The sequence below is a fragment of the Zerene cesonia genome, chromosome 25 (assembly GCF_012273895.1).
Source record: "Zerene cesonia ecotype Mississippi chromosome 25, Zerene_cesonia_1.1, whole genome shotgun sequence".
NCBI lineage: Eukaryota > Metazoa > Arthropoda > Insecta > Lepidoptera > Pieridae > Zerene > Zerene cesonia.
In genome coordinates, this window is record NC_052126.1 from 6,565,467 (window position 1) to 6,593,454 (window position 27,988).

At 34.7% G+C, this 27,988-nt stretch overlaps 5 protein-coding genes across 9 annotated transcripts; 2 read left to right on the forward strand and 3 right to left on the reverse strand.

Moving 5' to 3' along the window:
- Positions 1 to 5,007: 5,007 nt before the first annotated feature.
- On the forward strand, positions 5,008 to 6,582 carry LOC119836746. Its single transcript, XM_038362193.1, has 2 exons — positions 5,008 to 5,146; positions 5,767 to 6,582. Exon 2 carries the CDS (start codon positions 5,767 to 5,769, stop codon positions 6,562 to 6,564), a length of 798 nt encoding a protein of 265 aa, XP_038218121.1. The 5' UTR covers positions 5,008 to 5,146; the 3' UTR covers positions 6,565 to 6,582.
- Positions 6,583 to 8,037: 1,455 nt separating this feature from the next.
- LOC119836705 (probable 5-hydroxyisourate hydrolase R09H10.3) lies at positions 8,038 to 8,983 on the forward strand. Its single transcript, XM_038362130.1, has 2 exons — positions 8,038 to 8,342; positions 8,822 to 8,983. The coding sequence occupies exons 1-2, from the start codon at positions 8,088 to 8,090 to the stop codon at positions 8,906 to 8,908; spliced, it is 342 nt and encodes a 113-aa protein (XP_038218058.1). The 5' UTR covers positions 8,038 to 8,087; the 3' UTR covers positions 8,909 to 8,983.
- A 206-nt stretch (positions 8,984 to 9,189) lies between these two features.
- Positions 9,190 to 13,091, reverse strand: LOC119836610 (RNA-binding protein 5-A-like). 4 transcript variants are annotated; one of them, XR_005288106.1, is made up of 4 exons: positions 12,931 to 13,091; positions 10,657 to 12,828; positions 10,198 to 10,250; positions 9,190 to 9,781 (listed from the first exon to the last, which is right to left on the reverse strand). XR_005288106.1 is itself a non-coding variant. In XM_038361992.1 (3 exons), exon 2 carries the CDS (start codon positions 12,823 to 12,825, stop codon positions 10,657 to 10,659), a length of 2,169 nt encoding a protein of 722 aa, XP_038217920.1. In that variant the 5' UTR covers positions 12,826 to 12,828; positions 12,931 to 13,091; the 3' UTR covers positions 9,190 to 10,250. The 4 variants fall into 4 exon arrangements, 2 of the variants coding, with proteins under 2 accessions (XP_038217920.1, XP_038217919.1); XR_005288107.1 differs by having other exon boundaries at positions 10,198 to 12,828; XM_038361992.1 differs by having other exon boundaries at positions 9,190 to 10,250.
- A 1,636-nt stretch (positions 13,092 to 14,727) lies between these two features.
- On the reverse strand, positions 14,728 to 19,314 carry LOC119836805. 2 transcript variants are annotated; one of them, XM_038362273.1, is made up of 6 exons: positions 19,232 to 19,314; positions 18,886 to 18,983; positions 18,457 to 18,608; positions 18,005 to 18,151; positions 16,627 to 16,902; positions 14,728 to 16,170 (listed from the first exon to the last, which is right to left on the reverse strand). In XM_038362273.1, the coding sequence occupies exons 2-6, from the start codon at positions 18,929 to 18,931 to the stop codon at positions 16,033 to 16,035; spliced, it is 759 nt and encodes a 252-aa protein (XP_038218201.1). In that variant the 5' UTR covers positions 18,932 to 18,983; positions 19,232 to 19,314; the 3' UTR covers positions 14,728 to 16,032. The 2 variants fall into 2 exon arrangements, with proteins under 2 accessions (XP_038218201.1, XP_038218202.1); XM_038362274.1 differs by having other exon boundaries at positions 19,246 to 19,300.
- Positions 19,315 to 20,132: 818 nt separating this feature from the next.
- On the reverse strand, positions 20,133 to 27,561 carry LOC119836679 (esterase E4-like). Its single transcript, XM_038362080.1, has 11 exons — positions 27,154 to 27,561; positions 25,622 to 25,752; positions 25,360 to 25,502; positions 24,938 to 25,080; positions 24,289 to 24,474; positions 23,810 to 24,000; positions 22,612 to 22,783; positions 22,236 to 22,452; positions 21,216 to 21,325; positions 20,747 to 20,879; positions 20,133 to 20,364 (listed from the first exon to the last, which is right to left on the reverse strand). Exons 1-11 carry the CDS (start codon positions 27,524 to 27,526, stop codon positions 20,196 to 20,198), a joined length of 1,968 nt encoding a protein of 655 aa, XP_038218008.1. The 5' UTR covers positions 27,527 to 27,561; the 3' UTR covers positions 20,133 to 20,195.
- Between the last annotated feature and the right edge of the window lie 427 nt (positions 27,562 to 27,988).

Below are 27,988 nucleotides of genomic sequence, written 5' to 3' on the forward strand. Positions count from 1 at the left end.
TCCGGGCTTGTCACTTTCTATTGAGATATAACGAGTTCTATTTGGTATAACTGTATTATTAATTTATTATTATTGTATTATTATTATGCACGTTCATAAATGATCAGGTTAGAATAAACAATAAACGATAATTGATAGAATGTGTGTAATAATTTATTTTAAACTAGCGATCAGCGACGGCTTCACACGTGGTACGTTTTATCTCTCCATCCAAACCTTCCTTGTGCCTAACAAAAACGAAAAAAATTAGACGAATTGGTCGAGCCGTTCCCGAGTATACGCTTAGCAACACATTTAGAGATTCATATTTATTCGTATAGATAAATTTCCTTTTAAAAGAATTAGTTGCTATTATTATAGAGATAAATGAAGCCATGTTTTTGTTTTTCTCTTTGTTATGTAACATGTAACTATAATATAATAATATATAACTTCAAAATTACTTCAATAATTTTAAAAGCTCATTTACCATTAATAACCTACATCGTTTCATCCATTTAAGAGCTACGATACTCCAAACATACACAACATACGTATGCATATACATACACTTTACAAAATATATATGTTAATTTGCTTTGGATGCTAAGAAGTAAGAACTCATTGCTCATTAAATCGATCAAAAAAAACTTTTATTTACGTTTGTTTAACGTTTATTTTCCGTTTTCAAAAAAAAACTTTATAATTAAATATGTACTTATAAAATACTAAAAATCCAAAGAACCAAACGTTCACAAACCCCAAGTTCCATATGTTTTCAATTGTATTCCAATACGACATTCGATTTTCGAATTAAAACAGTAGGTATAACATCGTAACAAATGATACATTGACCAATAGCGCTACTGGCAACAGTATCAAGCCCTCCCATTGGCTGTTGCACGACGCCCCCTCTTCATTAACTCACTCTATATACAAACTGTGACATTTTTTTCACTAACTGCGCCCCGCAGCTTTTTCCGCGCCTGCGTTTTCAACACTGTGAAACATATTGTTTACAGTTGTTAAACGTCTTTATATAAAAATAACTAAAGATACATAATGAAAGGTGGGCCAAATTGGACAATTAAATGTTTAAGTACCTGCCTACAGTAAGTACGTATGTAGGTATTATACTAAAAATTCTAAATACATCAATTTAAATACACTACAATAGCATAGAGAGGTAAACCTGAAGCTTTTGTATACACATACAAAATAATGTTATTAAAAGCGTCCCCAGTAAGCCCAGGGAACCTAGAGGTGGTCACGTTTACATCTGTAGATATAACTGATCGTTAATTATTGAGTTAAAATAAAATCAGAGGCATTGTATGGAGGTAATTCTTCTTTCCTTGAATGCTTTTCTTATCAGGCTGTACTGATAACTTGCCTATATTTTACGTCACACAGATGCTAAGAAAACATTATTAAATCATTTGAATATTTTAACAAATCTACCATAATAATACTAATAAATTGTGATTTATAAAGTGAATTCAGTTTATTATCTATTGCTTTTTAGTTACCTAAGTGATATCAAGACATAATTAAATTTTTTTTTGTTGTCTTTTAACACGCGTTTTTATCAGCTTCACCTGTATGTTTGTATGCAACAGACTCCTTTAGAATGTTTACCCACAAACGGACAGATATTCAAACCGTGTTATCTTATCAAGGATATATGACAATACAATAATAACAGAAGTTCATCTTATAGTCCTGATTAGAGTCGCCTGGATTCAATAATTTCTTTACATAACTATAATTTCTGTAATTCAATGTGTCAGTTTCGTTTATTCTATCATTTAAGTGTGTTTATTAGCAATTTAAACAGCATTTATTATCTATATAGAAGTTTTGGTAAATGATAGATCCTGTCTTTTATAAAGTGGGCGAAGTAGGAGGCATAGGCTAGGCTAGGAGGGTTACACCAGCCTTCCAATTGGGCTCAGCAGTTATTAGCGATTAGTTAGCTAATCTGTATAATAATAGAATTATAGAATTTTATAATTATAAAAAAACTACTGATATTAAGGAAGGTAACAAGTAAGGAGTAATGTGTTAGAATAATTTCAGCTTTGTTAATTTATTTGTCTATTGACTGAAAATTGTTTATTATATCACAAAACTAGTTTTTTTTTTTTTCAAAAATTTATGGGTTACAAACTTTGTTAACTAACTAAACTAAAACTGTACATAACTTCCGACCTTACGGTCATTATAATACGATTGAATCAATCTCCTCAATTTACAGCACCACTATCCATCCAACATAAAATCCCAATATTATATCACCCTGGGTATTTTTTTCCCTGCGACTAAACGACTTCCAACGAACATTTTCAATCATCGGGGGTATTTTTCAGCCGGCAGTACCCACACTGCAAAAGCAAGCAGAGATTATGTAAATCAGTACAATATTTAACCCGGCGGACTACGGAGTGACCAATAAAAACAGAAAATATCGCTCAGCCCGTCTGCCGCTCGCATTTTTCACTTTTACTGTGACGGTGAGTGCGCTTGAAGGCCTTCTGCCGGCCAGCCGTAGTGATGCGCTGCGGAATCGTAGTCGATATATCGACTATGAGATTAGTGTGGTTGTCGAGTTTTGAAAGTTTGTTGTTATTAAAGACAAGACAACGCTGGTGCTAGCGCTAGTGGACTAGTAGTTGGTATGTTAATGTAATTTAAATGTTGGATTGTTTATAACAGGTACCACATGCGTGTATGAGAGATGCTTATTCTTGTAATATACGCAGTTTTAACAACCCTTATAATTTGAGTATATTTTTAATACGAAGGTAACTATATAAATAATACAAAGGTAACAAGAACATAGATGAAAATAAATTATTACATTTCAAGTGTTTTGTTATCCTTACTAATATTTTAAATGCGAAGGCGTGTCTGTTTGTTCTCGTATTTGTAGTATTTGTATCTCTTTCATGTTGCATCGCTACGTAATAATGGTATAATCCTTGTGTCTGGAGATACTAAGGTTAGAGAGTGATACAGGCTACTTTTAACCGCAGTGAAATATCTGATATCGTATCTAGCATTATTATACTAGAATGCATATAAAATACTTAAAGATATAAAATATCTACTGGTAATTAAACACATGCAGGGGCAGCGGCCCGTAAGTGCTAGAACTGAATTCCACCCATTACTTATTATGTGTAGCGCAGGAGGACACTAGCATTTACCTACCTCATCTTGGGTTTTTCTTGAAAGTCTTACAGTTAAAACGTTTACAGTAGTTCTGACTCCCATACATAATTAAATAATCTACTTATTAACAACTACGACACAGACGCTTATTGACATTGTTTCAAAAGTTATTACGATATAACACAATAAAGCACCAAACAATTGACCTAAATAAATCCTTAATAATATCGACTCGGAAGGCGAGCCCGGTCACCCCTACACCGGCCGTTTTTTTTCTTTAACCCGTTTGCGAGGGTTTATGCAAGTCGTGTGCAGTTTTTTCGGGTCCCGAATGACCAAGCAATTTGTATTGAAGCGATGTTTTATACCAGTGTGATTGACGGCGCACCAACCGAGTTTCTTGGTCGTTTTTTTGGCTTACAACCGATTCAGACGAATTATGTTTGTGTTGCAAGGCGTAGGTTAAGCGCCATTTTTGGGTTTTACGTCTCAGAAACAATTACAAGTTAATTGTAATAGCGGTAAGCTGGTAACTGATTTATAGTATATTACATATATACATTATGTATTATTAGTTCCAGCTAGCTCTACAAAGCTAATTCGAATATTTGTATTGCTATATTGATATTCATATACTAAATGTTCAATCGCTGGAAATCATTATTTGTACAATCATTTGAGAGGCGTAGAGATTAAATTACATTCTCGTCTCAATTTACTTTATATTTAGATAGATAAATGTGTTTAATTTGATGGATTTGTCTATAAAGAGGTTCTAAATTACACGTAACATAATATTTGTTTTGTATTTTTTGGTAACTTTCAAATAATTGTCATTGTGGAATTTTAAACCTTTGTATACATTTCATACATTTTAACAATAATTATTTAAAATTTAAAACGCTTATATTTTATTTTAATTTGAACATTAAATAAATTCATTCTACGTTGAAAAATTGAATTAAGAATAAAGGTACCATCTAGTGCCGAATAGAGGATTTTTATACTTACTGCCCACAAGATGGCAGGAAAATGTCGCTTTACTACTCGACAATAGATGTCGCTAATTTAAGTAATTGTACAAATAGTACAACCAACTCTCAGTAGGTGGCACTGTTATACGATGCGTTTATATCTTGCATGTTTGAAACACATCTAAACTAACATTATAAAGAGGAAGCTTTTGTATTTTTGTATATTTGTAAGGTTTTCACGATAAAACCTCTGCATCGATATAAAAAAATTTTAACCATTAGAATTTAGCTGCAACCGCAGAATAATAAGTAAAAGTACTCCAACTTAACCGAGTGACAAAGGCCAAATATGTACCACGGACGAAGCCGGGTAAACCAGTGCAACATAAATGCGAATTGTAACGAAGAATACAAATATAATCAACTGTATGATTATATATAATATATATTACAAATGTATGATTTTTAAATCTGTAAATAGAATATAAAAATTTATGTCGAGCACGCTTTGATACGAATTGTGCCAGCTCGCACCGGGGAAGTACCACACTCGTGAAATGCTACTGTGTTTCGAATGATGAGTGGGGAAGCCGGAGAGGTAACCTTTTTCTTTCTCTTCTCCGTCCTTTCCTATCTATATCTATCCTCTCCTCCTATCCCATCTATTATTTAAAGTCGACAATAAATTTTTAGAGGCGTAAGATCTGCAAACGACTTTAGGTCTCTGCGAATTTTCATGGTGGAGGTACCGCTAACCAACAACGACTTAGCAGCTCTTAACCGATGTAGAATTTTACTCAAATTAATAAAAATGTAATTGTTATTTACTACCGATAAGTAGCATGTGTATTGTGTACACTCCGATCACGTGAGTCAAACGCAAACAAACACACACATTTATAAACAACTACGGTATTTACATCAACATCCGCTATCGAACTCAGTTTCCAGTCTCATGTGCTCTCATTCTGAAGAAACAGTCAAGGCAAGAACAACATTTATATGATTTAAAAAGAAATGTAAGTAAAGTTACGCTTTTAATAATATAAGCATTTCATTAAAACGCTTTTATTGGCTTCTCCTATTTAGAGATTTTAATCAAATTTGTTCACGTGAAAATTGCATCAAGGTTCGGTAATAATTCGGTTATTCCATGAGTTCATCTTATGATAAAGATCGATCAGGATTATATAATTTCTTTCCTTATGATTTCTCTGTATATAAGAGCAAGTTTCCCCTAACTTTTGTAAAAATATAGCAAACCCATTTGTACAAATACCATAATTGAACATTGAACACTAAACTAGAGTGGGAGGAATAACAATTAGAAGAAATAAGCCGATGTGTTTAATGAATTTAAGTCCAGTACTTAGTTTTAATGCGATTCAAATAAGAGAGAAGAATTCTTCCACTGGTCGATAAAATACCTAGTCCCACAACTCCTTACTGGAGCTTTTTATTTTTCTATTCTTATACCTTTTATAAATGCTTATAGTAAACTATGCAAGTGATTTCAATAAAGTGTATATAGTTGCTGAAAATTGTTAAAACCATATCGGGAATCTAAGTCATTACATAAACTAATAAACTAACTATAGGTTCTTAATATATTAAATAAGAAAATTTGAAATCTTTTCAGATGGCCACTTATTTCATCATCATCACACTGTTTCTATCTACCAACGCTAAAGTGATGCGGAACAACGCGCTTATGACGAAAATGGTGTCGAAATTCCACAAAGAAATAGAACCCTCGGTAGAGGACATAAAACCTGAATCCATTTTGAATAGAATGCAAACACTCCTATGCAAGAACTTCCAATCAGTTCCCTGCGAAATGATCACGCAAGACACTGCTCTGCGAAGGCTGATTGAGCAATCGATACAACAAATAAACTACAAGAAACACAAACTGGAGAAAACAACCTCACCAACTACGTACCTAACACTGTTCCCTATCCTTAACGACGACGCAACCCCCGTCAAACATAAGCCCCGCGTGAGGAAAAGCAAAACAAAACACAACTACAAAAGCAAAGACACGCGAACCGTTTTCAACAGGAAGAAGATGAGGAAATTCTATCCGCACAAAGTGAAATACAAAGATAAAAATGCAAACGTAAAGAAGGACTTCGGCGACTATTCTGAGGATAAGCTCTCTATGTCGGTGGAAGTACCGGATATGACGTTGACCAAAAGGCACCAGCATTTATCTTACAAGGTGGAGCCAGCCGAGCCACCGGTCTGGCGCATCGATTACATGAAACACGGTGAACCCAGTTTGAACATGTTCGGCTTTGAAGATAGACTGAAAGACAAAATAATAAAGGGCCCAAGTGTCCCCGTCGCCGACGTGGCGGAGCGAAACGATGCTCACGTGAATAAGAATTTCGTAAGGAAGGACAATGCGAATCTTGATTCTGATATTGTTGAATAAAATTAATTAAATATAACAGTTTCTACGTCTACCTATCTGTTTTATTAATACCTTTTTTTGATTCGATGAGCTACTTATATGTACAACAAATATTTATTTTAAATTTACTTTTAACAAAACATTGAAAAGCCTTCAAATTACCAAACTAAACCAAACTTAAATGGGACATCACGGCACGCACCAGCTTTCAAATGAAAAAATAATAATCGATTTACCCAGCTAAACCTTGTGAGGTAAAAACGGATAAAAATACATACATTCGAATTGAGAATATCCGTTTTGAATTCGATTAAAGAAACATCGATCGAATTTACGAATAATTTACGTATTTACATATATACAAACAGCGCTGTTTGATCTTTAATAGCTTTAAGTATTTAATTATATAATTTGTTATTGTTCTAATACGAGTGAAAGACTTCAGATCGGTACAATAGATATCTGCTATTAGATTAGCAAAGCCGCCTCGAGTGTTGTATAAAGCACGTATATAATATGTCCCATTAAATACATTCTAATATGAATCACGTGTCACGTTGTTTGACCACAAAAGACTACCGTTTTTAATAAAATTTGCACGCTGTACTTTATTCATTCATTCATTCAATTCGTCTTGAAAGATATGATCGTTTGTTATCTCAATAACGTATCAAATAGGAAGCAGAGCCGGGGCCAGTTAATAAAGTGTAAAGCGAAGCTTTTAAACGTACATTAATAAAATATGTATGGTGTACGAATAAGTTACCTAATTACATTAAATAAATACAAATTATAGATATTAATTTACGCATTTTTATTCGAGTATGAGTGTAGAAGTTGCATGTTGTTAGTAGCTTATAAAATCTAATAAGAAAAAAATATTATAAAATTGAGTAGGTATCTTTACTTTATTTTCAGGAATCACAGTAATTGCGGTTCACCCGAATATAAATAAACAGTTTTATGTCTTGTCGCTATTCTCACAGAGATAGTGCTATCAGCAATATAAAGGCGGGAACACATTAACAATCATTACTTTTTTACAAAATGTATGTATTGAACAATTTCGGATTAAATTTGATAAAATACATACATTAAGTTGAGTAGACACTAACTACGTATTGCTATTACTGTAAAACTGCATATCACAGAATAAGGAATTGAATCTTACTAGAATGGAATGGAAATATAAATGCTAGTAGAAAGTCTGTGAAAGGTACCTTTTTTCCTTTTTTGTTTTTACATCTTTTAATAAATACTTCTTCATGATATTAGATATCAAAAATATCCATTTCATCCCTACATACTCACATATAAAAACAGAAAAACATTTGAATTATATAATATAATATAATATTAGTAAACAAAGAATCAATTTATAAATGATCACAAATACGTACACAAATACAAATTACTAAATTAATCAGTTAAATCAAGGTAAACGAGATAATTACATAATTGTTCATGTAACCTAACCTCAAAACACAACGATTATAAATATATTCATATCACGCGAACAGTTAAGTTTCGACGCAGCTGACACGATGTCTCGACCTGTGCTTTCAACCCACGTGCTCGACACGTCCACGGGAAAACCTGCATTTGGTGTTTTCGTCGAATTATATAAGAAAAAGGACGATTCTTGGACATTATGGCATAATACAGTGACATCTAGCGACGGGCGGATTCAGTTTCCATTCACCAAAGATTCTATGGCGGCGGGAACTTACAAATTGAAGTTCAAAATTGAGGATTATTATAAACAAAATAATAAGGAGACTTTGTATCCTTATGTGGAGGTATTTATATTTTAAATTTTTTTTAGATACAATATAAAGTGTGAAATGTAACTGAGAACAGACAATAAAATTAACGAGTTTCACATCTTTTATGCCATGTTTATTCCAATTTTCTATATATTATTTTTATGACTTGCAAATTAAAACATCTGCGATGTTATAAAAATGATATAGTTATACAAATAGGAATAAAATTTGTTTTTGTGACCTCTCAGATGTAGTCATCGTTCTGATAAAATTAATGGCTTGTAATTTATGTACAGTAGAAATAAATTACTATCGTCAAAAAATAATTTAAATGTAACTTTTATTTCTGCAAATTTACGACATATATAAATGTAAAGTTATTTTAATTATGTGCCAAAAATTGGCATGTATTTAAAGCTATACTTAGTCTGTGTGCAGTACAAGCATGAAGTAGATTTCTCTAACGAAGCACATTTTCGCATCAATAATAACTGCAAATAAATTTCTTTCAGATCGTTTTCAACACAAAAGACGATGAACACTACCACATCCCCCTTCTGCTCACCCCCTACGGATACTCGACTTACAGGGGTAGTTAGACAATTCCACTGATAGTCTGACCAACATTTTATGTATACTTATGATCTGATTTTAAATAAAATACATTTCTGAAATATGTTGTTTTAATTATGTGTCTACAAAAAAATTATTTCGTTGAATGCCGATTTGGCTGAAATTTATATAACTGTAGGAAAATACATTAAGTAACTTAAAAAATATATCTAGCAAGAATTAATACAGTATAATCTTCATTACGTTTTAACTGAACATTAATTAAAAAAATGTAGTTTTATTAATGAGAAAAAATAAAAATACCGTATTCATTTAATAATAACTTTTTAATAAAAAATATATTTGTACAACTTGCGTATCTAAATCTAATATTAATCGCATTCTTTACAATAAAAAACTCTATCTATTAAATAATCTAGGTACTAATATTCCTAATATTAATTATTATTTACAATAATTTATAATGTTAAGCTATATTCGTTTCAAATTCGCCTTAAAAAAATAAAATTATTAAAAAACAGTTAGTGAAAATCCGAATATTTTATTGGAATGAATTTTTAATATTTACGGTAAATGCAGTGTAGGTGCGTTAATTTTTCTTTTAACTTTAATTTAAAACCAAACGAAGATAACATCTTAACGCTACTTTGTTCTAAATAAACACTTGACGAAATTCTTAAAAAAAATCTTAAACATCTATTTACCAACTTATCAATTGTTCAATTTATTAGATCCTCAAGAATCGCTAAATTATAAACAATGTGCATTATTTAAGTTTCAAACATTACGTATTTAATTTAAACCAAAAACTATAATCGGGCGGGAAAATAATTAACAGCATACAACTATAAACAATGTAACACATCTTTGTATGGACGTAGGCAGCCCCCCGAAGCATTCTGTAAGGTAAATGGTCACATACATCAGTAAAATCACAACAAAAACACATTCACCATTTCTTGGCAGCACAATATCACAGTCATATATCACAGTTCGTATAAAATCCGATTCAAGTCCACCGCGTTCATTTTTAGTCTATGTTCGATTCTACCTAACTCTGTTGCTATTTAATCTTCTTCGTCTTCTTTTGATTTTAGAGTATGTCAATGGTAACTGTCAAAATTCTGCGTTCATTGCCGTTTAATATGCGACAATGGACGCAGAATAATTAGGTCACTTAGCAAAAACAATGATGTTTATGCTAGATAGCTGTAAAAAAAGGTCTTCTGTATCCTGCGTTTTATATACATTACCTGTGAAACCTGTTGAAAAAGGTTAATTAGGTAGAAATTGGTAGAAAATACTAGAAACTTACCGAAGATGGCTTGGGCACATCTTAATGGTTGCATCGCATCGGTAGCGCCAAATCTATTATGGGTAATAGAATCAAACGATTAGATAGGATCGACACAGTAACCCTTGCACCTTCCATACAGGCATACAGCTCAATAAATCAGACATTTAGCAAGAACATATCCTTTATTGTAAAGAAAGAATAACTTTGTGTAAAAATTGCTTTCAATTATTTCACAGGTAGCAAAACTACAGGTTCATATTTGATGTCTACTGTAGCCAATAGGATACAACACAATGAAGTTAAAAAAAAAATTAACTAAAGAAAACAATAATTTTTTTTATCACCTACTATAACTTCATTTCTTTAAAAAAACAAAGCTTTAGTTTAAACTTTAACATTAAAATTAATCACACTGACCTGAGATCCAAACCTGTGAACAAAAGCAGATTATTAAATAAATAAAAAAGCATATCTCACCTATGGATTGCCTTCCTCCTGCCCAACAACTTCCTTGTATCTTGCAATCATAAGTTTCTTTACAGTGTCTCGGTATGTTAACCCAGGTGTGGGTGTGTATATTCCCCGCTTCTGTCCAAGTCCCGCCAAACTAGGTCTTTGTTCAGCTTCTATGGGAGCTATTCTTCCCTGCTCTTCCTTTCCCAGTCCTCGACCTTCTGACCAACCCATTTTTTGCAACATTTTACCACCAATCGTGTCTACTACTGATGGAGGTGGATGTGAAACAACAGGCGCTGGTGTATCAGACTCATATCTCTTACGAATTGGAGGGGGCTCATCTTCACCAAACTTTAATCGTCTCTCCGCTGCCCTATCCCTATAACCATTTGTTTGTGGCAACAAATCATTCTTTTTCTGAAATTCCACCAAGTTTTGCTTGTGCAAGTCGGACAATGTTTTGTGTTTTGTTAACACCTCAGCCGATGGGAAACGCCGTTTGCAAATAATGCATGTTAGCCTTGCCCAGTCAATGATTCCATCATCAGACTCTACTTGGGCAGCTTCAGGCTTTTTAATTAGAAATTCTTCAGTATTCGGTGGTGGTGATATTTCTCGCATGTGCGGTGTAATTGAGGGACCAGCTCCAAGCACAGAAAATCCTATATCCGCTGAGCCCTTGCTAGCTCCATGGTCTAGCGGCTGTTCCATAACAATATTACTTCGAGCATTTTCCTTCTTTTGGTTCAATGTCCGAGCCCACCTTTCCATATCTTTCGCAATCTTTTTGGCAACCTTAACCTTATCCTCTTTATCTCTTTTCTTTTTCTCATCTGGTTCTTTTGGAATTGTGTTTTCTACTGTAGCAGTTGGTGGGTTTTGCAGTTTTGGCTGGTTAGTATTCTGTTGGTTTTGAGTAGCTGCAATATAGGTGGAATTTGTGGCATCCCAGTACATGTACTGGCTGGTTTGACTGTTGTAGAAGTACTGTGTATTTCCATCATAATATAAACCTGTTGCAGGATCGTAGTAATAGCCTGATGTCTCATCATACATAAATGTTCTCACATCAGGTGGGCTATACACTGTTTTACCATCACCAGTGGGTATATTTGTCACAGCAGTATTTTGAGCGGAAGATGTAACAAAGACTGGTACAGACACGGGTGTCCATGACAGCTGCCTTGCCTGCGCTGCAGTTATAGCAGACTGTGCTACTGCAGCTGCAGCATTTACCCTATCGGCTTCGGAAAGCGCTTGACTGGTGTTATATGACATTTGAGCATAATATGCAGAATAATCAGAGTTATTAGACATATTATTCTTTTGAACCTTTTGCACCTCATTGTAAAATGAAATTAATACTTCTCGTCCATCTATCTTAAGCGGAGGATCTAAAGCTAATAACTCAGAATGTGCAGCTGTTGAATCTGCTATTGAGTTGAAGTTGATATAAGCTAGACATTTTGATGCTCCAGTTAATGTCTCCCTACCTATTGTTATACCAGCTATTGAATCAAGTACTGACTTGGTACACCTATCCTTAATTGCTTCCAGTATTTTCTCCTCAGTAGTTAAAGCATCTAACCTTCTAAATAATAGCCTCTTGGTAATACCAGGGCTAGATTCTGAGCCGTTCCTATCATCACCACCATATACCACACCATCTGCTCTCTTACCTTGGCAATTTCTTCTGTAACATACTTGGCGCCGTTTGAAATTGTACGAACCACATTGACATATCCAGTCGCCTGGGGAAGCATTCGATTGGGAATCTTCGTGTTTATTCTCATAGGTTTCCACATTCTCTTGTCGGTCATGACTACGGGACCTACTTCTAGACTGGGAATCAATCTTTTGCCTTTCGTTACTTATTTTAGGAGGGGACGGAGCGGTCGGGACCTCTTTATCTTCTGGGCGGCGCGGCGATCGACGCCTGTCACGTTGGTCGCGATCACGTTTGTCGTAGCGATCACGGCGGTAACGGTCATCGCGCTCACGGTCGCGATCACGACGGTCGCGGTCACGGTCATAACGGTCGACGCGGTCGCGGCGCTCCCTGTGTCGGTCTCGAGGAGACGTTTGGCGGCCTCTGTCTGGACTGGAACTGCGCCTCATCTCCCACACAGGCGATCGCGGGCGGTTCTCAGCCCAGCGATTCCCACGATCCTCCCTTCCGCGCCAAGACATAGCCTGCGAACATCACGGTTAATGAAACGATGATACGAACCCTTCGGACGCTTCGTGCCTTGCCCTTTCGATCGAGACCTTTCTCCATTGTTCTGTACTTTTTACCTGCTGTAGATTACGCCAAAAAATATCCTTAGGTATAAACAGTTCAATATAATAATGTTATTCCTAGAATTGTGATTATTTTCACCATCAAAATCAGTTAAAATCAAAAATCAAGAATTCAAGATATCATAGAATCGCCATATTTTTCATTAAAAAATAGTGACGTGTGAACGGATTATGAATTTACGATGTGTGGCAAGCGCCTATCGATTAATCGAGTTTCATAAGCTAAATAAGTTAAGTATTATAACGCCATTGGAGATTCAAAAATTCATCGAACTTTAATAAGGACAAAATATAAATCGCAATAAAAATAATTTTCGTAATAAAATTTTTTTTTGATACATGAACAAAACAGAAATAGTTTCTACGATTACATATTATTATAACCCAGAGCGTCTAGTGTGTACCTTTTCAATTTTTTTTTTTTGGATATAAATTGATTATTTATAGAACTTGATTACTATTGACGCATATTAAATAATATGATCATCGATTGATTTAAAATCGATTTTCATTCGAATGAACTACAACATTAGCCTTCCCTATGCTCAACATAGACAAGAGAATAAAATCATAGATAAAGTGGTACTTTTTCGTTTCGTATCTGCTAGATAACAGATACGAGATAATTAAGAAAAGTTGTCTTTTTTTTTTTTAATTTTTTGTAACAAATTTCCTAACTTTCTAAATTAGTTAAGAAGCTAGTTAGGTAGGGATGGGTAAGATTGGAATGAAACGATAGATTTGTGTCAGATTTATTTTATTAAAATTGTGGCATACATTTTTAACTTCACCCTTGAAAAACATTTAATTGGTGACAAATCATTCAAAATTTTAATTAAGAGATATTTAATTTAGCTAGCTAAACCAATTTTAAAGTCCATGGGTATATTTATACATTTATTTAATTTAAAGGATCCTAAATAATAATAATTTTCTACCTAATTTATTATAAGTCTTAAACCCTCTATCAATATAATATAACAAATATGCTTAAATTTACAAGGGAATACTTAATCATTATAAGGCCACAACAATATTTTTCCTATTTTATTCCGTATTTCTAGTAGGAAATACACTATCTTAAGCTACCTTAAAATTCTTATCAATTAAGGTATTCTTTAAACATGTTAAATATTATTCACAATAGTACTTATACTTTTAAATAACAATTTATTAAAGTTGTCACATTACTACACCAATAAATAAACAAACATATCCACTATGCCCTGGAAAATAAAGATCAGCAGAAAGAAGAAACTTTTGAAGGCTTTATTGTCTTAAAATATAAAATCACACAGAAGTCATTATCACAATTGCTTTGGATACATATCAATTTGACTTTCAAGTCACACTTACACATACTTATTTATCTTAATATTAAGAACAGCACAATGTTAATGTTTTTCTCATAAATTAGTACTAGCTGTGACCCGCGGTTGAAACCGCGTAAGTCCGTATCCCGTAGGAATATCGGTATAAAAAGTGCCTATGTGTTATTTCAGATGTACAGCTATCTACGAAGCAAATTTCATTGCAATCGGTTCAGTAGTTTTTGCGTCAGAGTAACAGACGCACACATACATATTGCATTGCACGCCAAGTCAGGAAGAGTCATAATAAATTGGGACTACTCAAACGCCTCCTATTTGTTAAAAAAAGTAAGTTTAAGTCGATAAAACACGAATAAAACACGAATATGACATTTTCTAAAAAAGATTTCTAGCTAGATCGATTTATCGCCCCCGAAACCCTTTATATACTAAATTTCATGAAAATCGTTGGAGCCCATTCCGAGATTCCAATTATATATATATATATAAGAATTGCTCGTTTAAAGATATAAGATACTTGTAATTTTAGCCATTAAGTATGAAGGATAGTGAGAAGACGCAAATATTTTCAGGCTATTGATGAAGATTGCAACACTATATTAATTATATAAATATTTAATGATACTCAACTTCCACATTGTGAGGCTGTCAAGTATCTAGGCATGATCTAGATCGCCGACTTACCTGGAAAAAACACATTAAAACAAAAAGAGATGAAATCAATTTAAAATACAGCGGGCTCCATTGGCTTCTAGGACGAAATTCAAAACTTTCCATGGACAACAAGCTTCTCATTTATCAAATGTTCTGAAGCCAATATGGACATATGGACTGCAAGTGTGGGGTGCAACTTGTAACTCTAATATAATGATAATGCAACGCATTCAAAACTACATTCTTAGACAATTATCAGGTGCTCCCTGGTTTATGAGAATGGAAAAAGTCCTTATCTTTATTGAGAGTACTAACTGTCAAAGACGAAATATGCAGTCAATATTCTTCATACAAATTACGTTTAGGCAAATACCCAAACCCACTCGAGACAAAATTGCTTGAACCAGAAAGCATGCGTCAACTGAAAAAGCGACGAGATATTTTTGATTAGCCCACACTGCCGGCCGTCAAGCCCTTTAGAAGATAGGGTGTACTCTAATGGGAGCAGCACCCTTCCCGCCATACGTGTCTACAACAGATCTGCTCATAGTCTTACTACTGATTGCAGTTTATTAAAAAAATGTATATATTATATACATATTAATCAATTATTATATTTCTGCCAAGCTTTCCTGATGGAATGCTGTTGGAAATATGGACAGACACAGGGTTTTCACCCACATAGTTCTTGATTAAACTAAACTATTCTATATCCAGGTTTCAATCACTCTCTGTACTAGATGTCATCCAAATTGCTTCAGTGATTTCGGCGTTATGCTGAGACAGACAGATTTATTTTGGCTTTTAAAATACCAAGTGGGGATACATAATTTAAGTGTTTAGTATGCACCGTCCACAATCCATTAATATAGCTATAATCTTACTGCATCAATAGAGTTGTTTTCACAACTTAGCGATAAACAAGGCAAACTCCAAACAACAACACAGAGGAGTTCAAACACTAACACAACACTTTTGTCCAATACAGTACAATCCACTTCCACAGTACTTTTACACAACACAGTACAATCCACTTGCATAGTGCACTTCGCACAACACAGTACAGTCATTAGTCATAGTGGTAGTCGTGGGAACTAGTCCCGGCCCACTCCTAGTCGTGCCGGCCAGTCAGCAAGTGTTCCCGCAGCGTACAAATCTCTCGGTCGATGTTCTCCCGCGCGGCGCCTTCGAAACTCTCAAACTCCGGCGTCTGATACAGCTTTGGTACTTGTATCAGCTGGTTTAGTATCTAGAAATCATTAAATTTCGTTTACTGTTCAAATGAGGCTGGTGTGGAATATATATGAATTTATGTTTTAAAAGTTATTATGGCAAATTCAAACTTGATGCCATTTCAAATGTTTACTTTTTAGCTTCTACTTTCTAACAAGGTTTTCAATGTAGTTTTATTTTATTTTTGTGTTTGCTTATGTGTATTTGTTTTTCTGATTCACAAAAAACGTGTACAAAGAGTTAACCAGTACTTCAAATTATTATTTATTTAGATGTTTTATATTATTTATGCAAAAGCATTTCGTTACTCAGTTTTTTTTAAAGAGCATAAAAAAAACATTATCGAACTCAAATTTTTAAAAGTACAAATTAAATTAGAAAGTTATATGAATGACCATACGAATACTGTATAAAAAATATAACCTGTATAACAGTATAAAATAGCATAAATATTTGAATAACAAAAGCCAACCTTTATCCTCAGCTCGACATAATTCTTCTGATTCAACTTCGAGTACTCAGCCCTCACCAGCTTCGCGTGGGCATCATATTCCTCTCGAGAGGCGGACAGCACAGCCAATTCGCAGTCCCCGAACAGTTGCAGGTCCCGCAGTGGGGCTATAACCCCCACTCCGGCCACACCTGGCCCAATTTCTGGGACCCCCCCCTCCCCTATAGTGGGGCTGCAATTGCTGCACCACGCTTCGTCGTCTGTGAGTAGGGCTAGGATGTAGGCTGTTAGATCTTGCTGTAATAAAATATTTGATATATACTAGCTGACTCATGTAACTTCCTCTGCAGTCAGAAGGTACTTTTTTTACCCGCTTATGCAACATTTTTGATGTTCTGCTTATAATAGTTATAACATTATGTCATATAGCCTATAACCATAATATATTGGTTATCCATTGCAAGAATTTTTTTCTATTCAAACCAGTAATTCCTGAGATAAGTTCATTCAAACAAACAACCAAATAAACTCTTCAGCTTTATAATATTACTAGCTCTATGTCGCGCGATTTTAAGCATAATCAAAATTCAGTGTCTAACGCTTGAAGGAGCATCAAACATACATACATCCATCCTCACAATCTTTTGCATTAACAATATCAATAAGAAGCATAAACATTACAGAGTGTAATGATAGTTACAACATAATTCCTTAGATTCAATCTGTAATAGATTGTAAAACATTATTTGGTTAGATGATAAAATTCTGGCACATAAAGATCACCAAGTATAAGACATGCAAAAATCATAATAAAAATATATGTAGGAAGTTATCACTATAACTATATTACAGTATAATTATATTCAAAACATGCAGTCAAAAGGTTCAAGGTGTGAACTTTAAACTGCAGTGCAGTCTTATAAAAGTTAAAGAAAAAAAAAACATATTTTGCCTTTGTAAGAACTAGTATCCTATTTAAATAACAATAATATCTCCATTACCATTGATAAAGATCTTTTCTTTATTGTCATCCAGAGTGTTTGTACTTATTATACTTATACTTTTGTATTATGCATGCATTATTACTTTGTCATTTGAGTTTGTACATATTTTACCAACATTAACGAAAAACGAAGAAGGTTGTCAATTTGATTGTACTACTTTTACTTTATTTGGTTGCATTACTTTGTCTTTGATAGGAAATTTGCGGTACATTTGGTCGCATTTTAGAATCTTTGTATTTTTTTTAATGGTTTCACACAGAAACCACTAAACTGAATTCAAAAATTGCGTTTCACTTTCATTCACTGAGTGACATAAGCTATATATGTACCACGGGCAAAGCTGGGGTGCATAGCTAGTATTGTGGACATACATATAAAGATTATGATGATCTTACCGACTGTGGATGTAACCGCAACAGGTCAGCAAGCAGACGAACGGTCAGTTCTGAAGGTGTGTGCCTCAACACCATGGCCAGCTTGAATGCGGCCGGCTGGATGACGTCATCCACGCCTTTCAGTAACATACTGTGCCAGACGCCTGCCTAAAAGTGTTGCGAAATTCATTTATCTGTATTCATTATAGACAGTGTGAGTATTCAAATTTGTTTGTATGTATGAAGTATATTGTAACAAAATTTATGTTTTTTGTGGAAATGTTGTTGTGAAAATGTCAAAATTTTTGAACACTTGTAACAAATAAGAATAGATTTTTTTTTTGTAATGATAACTTTTATGTCTATGTTTCTATAAATACAGATATAATTAAATTAAATTTAGAATAGAAGATACAAATTAAAATTACAAAAATGTCTACATTAAAAAGATAAATGGTGACATACAACACAACCTGATAAGCCACACAGTTCCTGAGTGAGTGCCACACAGAGTCAGGAGGCGAGGCTGTAGATATCTCGCTCCAGGCCTCTTCTGAATGCGGAGCGACTAAAGTTGCACATGCACTCCGCCACATGCGAGATGCTGCACAGCCTTCATGCTCTCCTGGTACATTTTACATTATTCATATATAAAAATATGATAATTGTTTCAGACTACTTGATCAGCCCCAGCTTCCCATATGGTACATGTATAATAGCACTCATCCTGCTAATCCTACTAACATTATAAATGTGAAAGTTTGTAAGGATGTGTGAGTATAAAAACTAAAATGATCTTTATCAAGCCAAAATATGGGTTATCCTATATCATTACATATAAAATAAAATTTGCCATTCTAGTAATTTTGTTATAAATATTTTATGTAAAATTTTATATTTACCAGCCAGCAATTCGGCTCGGGTCCACCAATTTGCCATTTGCATCATGAAGCCGGTCTTTCAAAATTCCTCCGTCAAAATAATATTATCACAATATTTTCTGTAAACATATTGTTAATTATTATAATATACGTATAATAAGTAATCCCAATATGTGTGTAGGTTATAAGATACTTAAAAAGACAATGTTTATATTTCAACAAAACTTTTGGTGACCTTGATTCCAATCACGTATGATAGAAAATAAATTTGGAATACATCTATAAATAATTCCAATACTAATGTGAAGATCAAAGACATCAAATTTCACGCAATTTATAAAAGAGTAGAAAAAATAATATTATTTACAATTTATTATTTACTTGTAAGGCGTAAACCGCAAACAGAACAACAACAGTAGAAATACGGAAGTCTGAATGTCAAATGATGAAAACGAGATATTGACACTTGCATGACATTGTCAGTTTAAGGTCTTCACAGAGTAAGTATTATATTGCTACTTGTACTTATTAGTTTGTGATATTATGTATGATCTATCGTACTATCCTTCGTACTAATATTATAAACGTGAAATATTGTAAGTATGGATGGATGTATTTATGTACGTAGATAGCTGGACAAATGGAATAAGCCATAGGCAACTTTTTATCCTCTTTTTATTCCTACAGGATACAGGTTTACGCGGGTGAAATCGTGGAGCGCAGATAATTTAACGATAATTTCAGATAAGCTGAGTCCTCCAGACGCAAAGTAGGCGTATGATGGTACTACCTAGTACCTACCTTAATAAAGGAACGTTAAGGTCCAGTATATAAGTGTATATAAGTATATAAGCAACCTTAATCTATGATTAAGGTTGCAGCTACGTAAACAAAGAAAAGAGAAAAGTAATTTGTCTGATGGTAAGCGATCACACCTTCCATGAATATTCGCAGTGGTAATGCCTTTGAAAGCTCGCTTTTAAAGGGTGAGGGATAAGGAAAGAATTAACGTCTGGAAAGATGGAATGGACAGGGAAGAATGAGGAAAAAGAAATGGGCCTGGTATGATTAAACTAGCAACTACAGAGTTTCCTGCCGGTTCTCTGTAAAAACAGCTTTCCTAACGGTGTATAATTTTATTTTTTGTATAGTGTGGATTCAAAAGCTTTATATGGATAAATGATTAAGTTTTGAGCTAGTATATATTATCTGTGATATTTAATTGTTTGTGTTTGAGTTTAAAATATTTTGAAATCATACACATTTTATAACTTCAAATTTTTATTTCTATTTAAAACGTTTCTTACAAAACAGACATCTATGATAATAAATTAATACTGCATAGGATACAGGGAGTCCCATATAACGGCTTTATCTTTGAAAAGATTTTTTCGAAGCGTAAAGTTGTTGTCTATGCGAACATACTCCATATCTTCTGGCGTTGTCTTTGGCCACGTAAGTCCTTGCAGTTCCGGCGTGTCTCCGCGGGGATTTGGATCACTGAAAAACGTTAAATTAGAAGTAATGAAAATAAGATTATAATGATTATATTTCATTTGATGATAATGAAAATTAAAGCTTAGATTTATCAATACAATATATTGCATGGGTGTTTAAGTTTTTTTTCAACCGACTTGAAAAATGTAGGTTGACTGTCGTTTATATTTTCTCCTCATAATTTTTACTGTTTGAATCGATTTTTGTGATCTTTGATTTAGTCGTTTCTACGAGGACAAGTTTACTCATTAAAGCTTTAAACCTATAATATCAATATATGGGCTTATAGGAAATTTTATTCAATGAAATCTTATAAAACAGCTTTAAAATTACTATCTTCAGCCATAACACAATACGACCTAGTATCGTGTAGACTCAACCTTACCCGTATCTCGCGAAATTGTACCAAATTGCTGTCATCCTGTCCACTAATTTGGCGTCTTCTCCCTCTAGCCCGATGGCGGGAAACCGATAGCTCAGAGTGAATAAATAGATTAAATCGTCATGGTGAGCGGCACCTGTAATATAAAAAATTCTCTTTAATTTATTACTTCGTTAAGCATATGGAAAACGATTTAAAAACTCATTCAGTCAATTTAACGTGTTAGGAAGGATCCATTTTTTTAAATTTATTATTGATAATTTTACGGAGCAACAATTATTGACAATTATTATTTATTATTGACTGAGGGAAATAATAAATTTATCAAATGGTTGTACTAAAGAATTTTATTGCAAAGCAATAAATTGTACTATTTATTAATGTTAAAATGAATAACTGCACATAAATAAAAATTGTTACTGTTTTAGTAATAAGAATGAATAGTAAAATTACTACACTACAATAAAATTACCTAATGGTTTGTTAGTGGCGGGGTCCTCAAAGTGACTGTGATTTCCGATGTAAGCCCATTCATATTCGTAGACTGGTTCTGGGGAGTAGCGTGTCATTAGCTTCGCCATTCTGAAAAACCACAATTCATTATCAAACAAACACTACCACAAACTCAAACTCGAAACATACATTTTCTCAACTAGATTTCCTTTGGAAGCGCTTTTGAGTGGAGCATAGACCAAATATTTTTTTACTACTGCAGGAATACAGGCTTCTCTTGCGAGTTTTGACTAGGATGCGACAGATAGCATAATAGTCTACTAAAATGGTAAATTAGTGTGGTTAGCAGATAATACGTTATCATACGTTTTGTTTCTTGTACATGCCGGTTTCCTCCCCAAATTTAAAAACCGATTTAATTTTTTGTGTTCACATTACTATAAGCTTGTTAAACTTCTAATTAATAAATGGTTATTACATAAAACTACTAATATAGTATTATGTTGTGTCATAAAATGTGTATTAAGTATCTGTCATAAAATGTAGAATTATTGGCGGTGTGAGTTCGTGGTTGTTTTATTTGAATGATTGAATGCGTGAATTACATAGCAACTTAATGATGATTAAAATGTAAGCAGTCCTTAAAAATACACAAACGAGCATAGTTGTAAAACATAAAGGATATAGGGGCAAAACCATTTCACAATATCCTAAAACACTTTACTGTTATTCTGTGTCGAGCATTTTTGGCACCACAAAAGACCACACTCCCACGGAAGGTCGGTAGCATGCTAATGTGTTTCGTACGGTGAGTTGGGGAGCCGACCGCACCTTTCCATTTGCTCACCCTTGCCAGACCAATCCTTTTCAGTCGTCAATCCTTTCCTTATCCCATAGCGTCAGCGCATTCGCAGAGACACTACCTTTGAGAATGTTCATGGGCGGCGGTGATCGTTTACCATCAGGCGAACCACCGGTTCATTTGCCCGCTGAATGACGATGACACAAAAAAATCAAATGCTTTGAAAATGTTCCATACCTATACACCGGTAAGCTTTCAATAGAATCCGCATAGAGCCTGCCCAAGTTACGCGCGCTAACTGCATCGTTCCGCAGTGGTTTATCACCGAGGTACTCCTTGCGGAGGGCTCTGGCGGGGAGGGTGGCGTTGTCGCGCGGGAGAAGAAAAGATATAGGCGCTACGCGATCCCAGTCTTGGTTCATTTGTCTGTAGAGCGTCTCGTTGGTGGTCACGTCTGAAAACAGTGTTATTTTAATATGATGGAAATCACTAAAACATTTATTAAAAATGAATTATGAATTTAACAAAAAAAAACTGAGACAACGGCAAAATATTCGACGATTAATATTCTTCCTGCAGCGAAAAAATAGTTATAAATGTACAAAAGACTCACAGTAAGCAAACCAGAAGAACTCGTCCTGAGTCTGGCTTATTATATTGGGGACAGCATGCAACCTCCTCTCCCTGATAGCCACGTCTGGTTGCATGGTCAGGAACCTCTCCTGGCCAAAGTCGGGTTCAACTACCGGTGACCAGAGGAGCACTGGGTCGAAGCGACCGAACTCCTAATAGTGGGCGAAGTTGTATGTTGAATAGTTGCGTACTGGGGCAGTTTTGGTTGTGGGGTTATTTCGGAATACAAGTGTAAAGTTTGATGTTAATGAATCATGGTGTATGAACAGTGGTACCTCCAGCTGGAAATGGTACCTACAGCATGCATTATTTTAAAACTTCGACGTGTTTTGTTTTGTGTTTTGTCATTATTAGATTTCTACCATTATCCTAAACAGCCCCGGTATTTATATAGAGTAGTAACTTGCTTAATAACTTTAAAATTGAATAGGTATTTCATACAACGTTAAAGTGAAGTCTCTAGAAATCGTACACGATATATAATATTTATGTGCTATATTTAGAGCCCTGCTTTACGTAAAGGTAATAAGCGTTTGCATTTATGGTTATTTTTTCTATATATCATACAGTTGTTGCGAAATAATCAATATTGTGATTTATCTTATGTGTCATCCTAGTATTTATAAAGTAGTCTGATCGAGATTTGAATCTATGTCACTTCTACATCACTCAAAAAGGCAATGGGGGAAGGTCAGGTCATACTTTGAGTGCCAGCTGCGCGACATTTAAACGTTAACGATAGTTAAAGTAGGTAAATAGACAAAATCATGTAGATATTACGAGCCGTTTATTTTCTAAACACTGTACGGTTTCAGTTCTGCTTCGTCGAAAAATAAACAGAATTAATATAGTAACATTGGGGAGAATATTGCCCTCGATATAGCGTTAGCATTTCAATAAACATAAATTTAGGCCAAAAAATTTAGATTTTTTTCAATTTAAGAAGATTTTTAGATATTTCTTGGTACATAATAGCCCGTTTCCTTTTCCCGTCCCAGTCCTTCTTTCCAGTCGTTAATCCATTCCTTTTCCCTTATCCCAAAAAAGCGGGCAGCGCATTCGCAGAGGCCCAACCTTTGCGAATGTTCATGGGCGGTGGTGATCGCTTACCATCAGGCGAACCACCAGCTCAGTTGCTCGCTATGACATAAAAAAAAAACATACTATGTATTACTCACAAAAAATCCAGGCAGAGAGTCGCCCAGCTCCCGCCAAGTTTTTGTCTTCAAGCAATCGATGATGGCCTTCGAGGTTTCCGTGGGACAGTTGAGAATCTCTGCTTGCCGCACCGCGAGGTGTCGCTGGTGTGTTGGCAGCGGTTCTTTGCCTATTGGCGAACCACTCATTGATATTGCGCGGTGGAAAAGACCTGGAAATGTTAGATCAAAGTTTAATTATACTATTTTGAAAAAAAGAGTTGTGGTTGTTAAGCAATAATAGGCCGACTTCTGAATCAGCTAAGTGTATAATGCTAGTGTGAATTAAAAACAGAACGTAAGGGGCCCGGATAAATTTGAGTTTTAATTTTGTAAAAATAAACTTGTGTTTTGCTTTGATTTCTACAAAACTAGAAGGTAAATTTTATCTTCTTCATTTTGATTGCTTTATCTTTTCTTTTACCTCACTTACTCTAACTTCGCTACAGCTTTACACTTACCTCGTGTCAAAGGTGACATCATCATCAGCAAAGCACTGAAAGAACCAGCGCTGCACCCTGCAACAGTCACGTTGTCGGGATCGCCACCAAACGCCCTGATGTTCTTCTGCACCCACCACAGTGCTGCCACTTGGTCTTTCATCCCGTTGTTGCCGGGAGCCAGTTCATCTCCTGTGCTGAGGAAACCTGGCAAAAATTTAGTTCTATTAGTAAGGAGAATAGTTATTATTTCTGTAGTTTATAACAGACTAGCTGTTCGCCTTAGCTTCGCCCGGGGTAGCCTTAGTCACGCAGTGAAGTTGCAGCTTTTCAATAGTGAAAGAATTTTTGAAATAGATTCAGCAGGTTTTGTCGAAAACGTAACATACATACTAAATTACAAAAGTTTTTTTCTTTATAACATTAGTGTAGACTAACATGATGATTTCTCTTAACCATTTAGTCAATTACTTTTTTACGCTTTGTGTTTTATGTTTAAAGTTATAGCAAAACTGATATTTTTGTTATCTTTCCGTTGTGGGCTGAAAACTTCCCATACAATCAGAAATTTCACTAACTTCAACATTATTTCCTCGAGAATGGTAGCCTATAATCTTCCATATCCGTTCAGTCATTCTAACACAAAAGATATGTCACAAAAAACCCTTACCAAGTGCCCCGAGTCGATAGTTAATAGTGACTAGCACGATATCCCTATCCAATAGGTAGTGTGGTCCAGCCAAGTCGCTCCGTCCCGTCATGGAATAGAAACCACCCGGGTGAATGAAGAAGATTACTGGGAGAGGTCCTTTTCTGAAATGTTCAACGGAAAGGCGTTAGTACAACAAATGTGTAAGCAGAATCAGAAGAAAATATAGATGCTGATACAATAAAATAGGTTATGTTGGTAAATGAAATGTCGTTTTTAAAACACTACACAAATAGAATAGAAGGAAGATCAGTTGTTTACCAAAAAAATTAGTTATTTAATCATGTTACTATATTATCAGTGTTAACTTTATAACTAATTGCAATATTACGTTCTCGTAAAAGCTGTCATAAAAGTGATGACAGCATTATATTTTTCCTTACCTCTCGCTTCTTAAGGGGGTATACACGTTCACGGTCAAACAATCTTCGTCAACGGGGTAGCCGGGGGGAGCGGGGAGGGGACACGCTGGCCCATCCTCTCTCGCGTCTACCAGCCCTGGGTAGTAATAGATCGGCTTCGGAGGCTGTGAATTATAATAATAATTTTTATTGTACCTTTCAAAGTTACAACTGATGTGTCATGGAGGGAGAAATCAATCAAAGGAGCTAAAGGATTATTTCCTCCAATTTCCTTCAATATTACCTGAAAGCGTAGTTCCCCCATCGGCGGGTGGGCGTACCGTATGCCTCGGTAAGTCTCGAAGCGTCTGCCACGTCTGGTCACGTTAAAGCCTCCCAGGAACTCACCAGCCGAGCTGTGGACTATGGGGTCGCCTGTGGGTAAAAAGTAGGGGGTTTATAAATCTTTTTGTACTTAATTTTAGGAAGCTATGTAACTCTACCTCCTCGTCACTACTCCAGATAGAATTCATCCTATATCACTTTTGGGACTATTCCTTCATAGAAATTATTATTTTTTGGGTCTCTGGCCATAATACACTTGTGATAATCGTTTTAAACATATAATTTCGTATGTATCTCTAATGCCGATCGCTTACAGTTGCACGAATGTGAAATCCGTGTAGGGCGAAATTTACGTAAACATTCATTAAGTTTCATTAGTTTTGGTGGAAACGAGACTATAACGGGTTGTTATATGACATTGTGGAATTTATAAAATTAAATGAGTATGAATTTAAGGTAGTGTCTAAGAAAAAAGAGTAATTGAAATATTATTGAGTTTAATAATGCTATAAATGTAAATAACATTCATTGCACAAAAACATTTAAAACGCAAAAATTGTCATGTAGGACTGAAACCTGCTGGTATTGATATCGAAGCCAAGGATATCTTTATCATTTCATTTTAAATACCTATTTATAATTTAGGTATATCGGTCAACTGTTTTATTTCTTTAATTATAGTTGTCCATATTTCAATTATCTTAGGTATCATCATTCTACATATTAATCAGGAGGAGATGATTTATATACTTTTCTGACATTTTTTTGTATTAAATTCGCATTTAATTTGCACGCAAGCTTCTTTAGAAATCATTCGAGTCTACTTAAATACTAACTTCTATAATAATAATTTTTTATTTGGATAGTAGTCACGCTAAAATTAAATTGAATATGGGCTATTTATTGTGTTCCAAAGTGCAATTTTATCATATTTTATACATTAATTATCGTCCTTAATTCCTTTAACGAAAATCTCTATATACTTCACGCAATAATTTTACATTGTAACTATCTAAACTCAACTTAAACATTTCTATACCTTAAGTGTTAAAAAAAGTTATTATTTATCAAATTTATAAGCCTTTTAATATATTTATAATCTTAAAATTTTTTTCTGCATGCGCACGGCACGGCGCAGATTCAGAGAAAATTTTACGTATTGATGTAACAATGTTAGGTTCAACTATATAGGCTTATATATATTTTATTCGAAAATAATTTTTTTTGTTATCCATACATGTAATAATAATAAAAAATCGCGAATGTTTTTTATTATATAAGATTGTATGAGGTGATTGAGAAAATATATTAAATTGTAGTATCTAAACAAATAGTTGACGAGATACACGTAGGTATCTAAAGTCGTAACAAAAGGTCCCACTGTCGCTTGTTCACTTCTTCGAAAACAATAACAAAAAACGTAGACCTGGTTATGATTATAGTAATTAAATAATTTCACAATATTTCCACAAAAACAAAACAAATAAGTACCTGAGTTCACATTATCGTGGTGTCCATGGTGGCCGTGATAATAGTGTCTTTCATAGTCGTAGTAATCGCGTCCACGGTTGTGGTCGTTGTTATGCCCGTGGTTGTGATCGCGGTCACGATCACGCCCATGGTCACGGTCAAGCCCGTGATCGCGGTCGCGGTCGTGGTCACGGTCGCGGTCGCGGTCGTGGTCGCGTTCGCGGTCGCGCTCGCGGTCGTGTTCGCGGTCGCGCTCGCGGTCGCGTTCGCGGTCGCGGTCCCGTTCGCGGTCGCGCTCGTCGTCACGGTCACGGTCGCGGTCACGGTCACGCCCGTGGTCGTGATGTGCCGCGCACACAATCACCAGACATAATAGCAAAATAAAACGTTTCATGACCAACGCTCTATGAGCACTGACGCTATGTGTTTACTGTGCGTCTTATATACCTTCGCATGGAAGGGTGAGATCCACTACTATCAGTTTATATGTGTATATTGTATGTCCACTACGCCTTGTGGTCACTGCCTATCCAATTGACAAAATTAAAAAAAGCATTATATTTGTTGTTATTTACAGCATAAAATATGAATCAGATTTAAAAAACGCCGTCATACTAAAAATAGGTCGCGGGTTTGAACTTTGTTTTTAAATGTAAACATTTTAAGTAGTTTTTTTGTTTGACACATACAATACTTGTTTTTTCTTCAGTTTTAGGTTTAGGCCTAGTAGTTACTAGGCCCAAAATAGATTTATAATATTTGAATGAACAGCGAGACCTGTAGATAAAAGTGTATAAAGTACAACATGTTTTCCTATAGCCCTTTTAACGAAACTGGTTCACAGAAGTTGATAAGA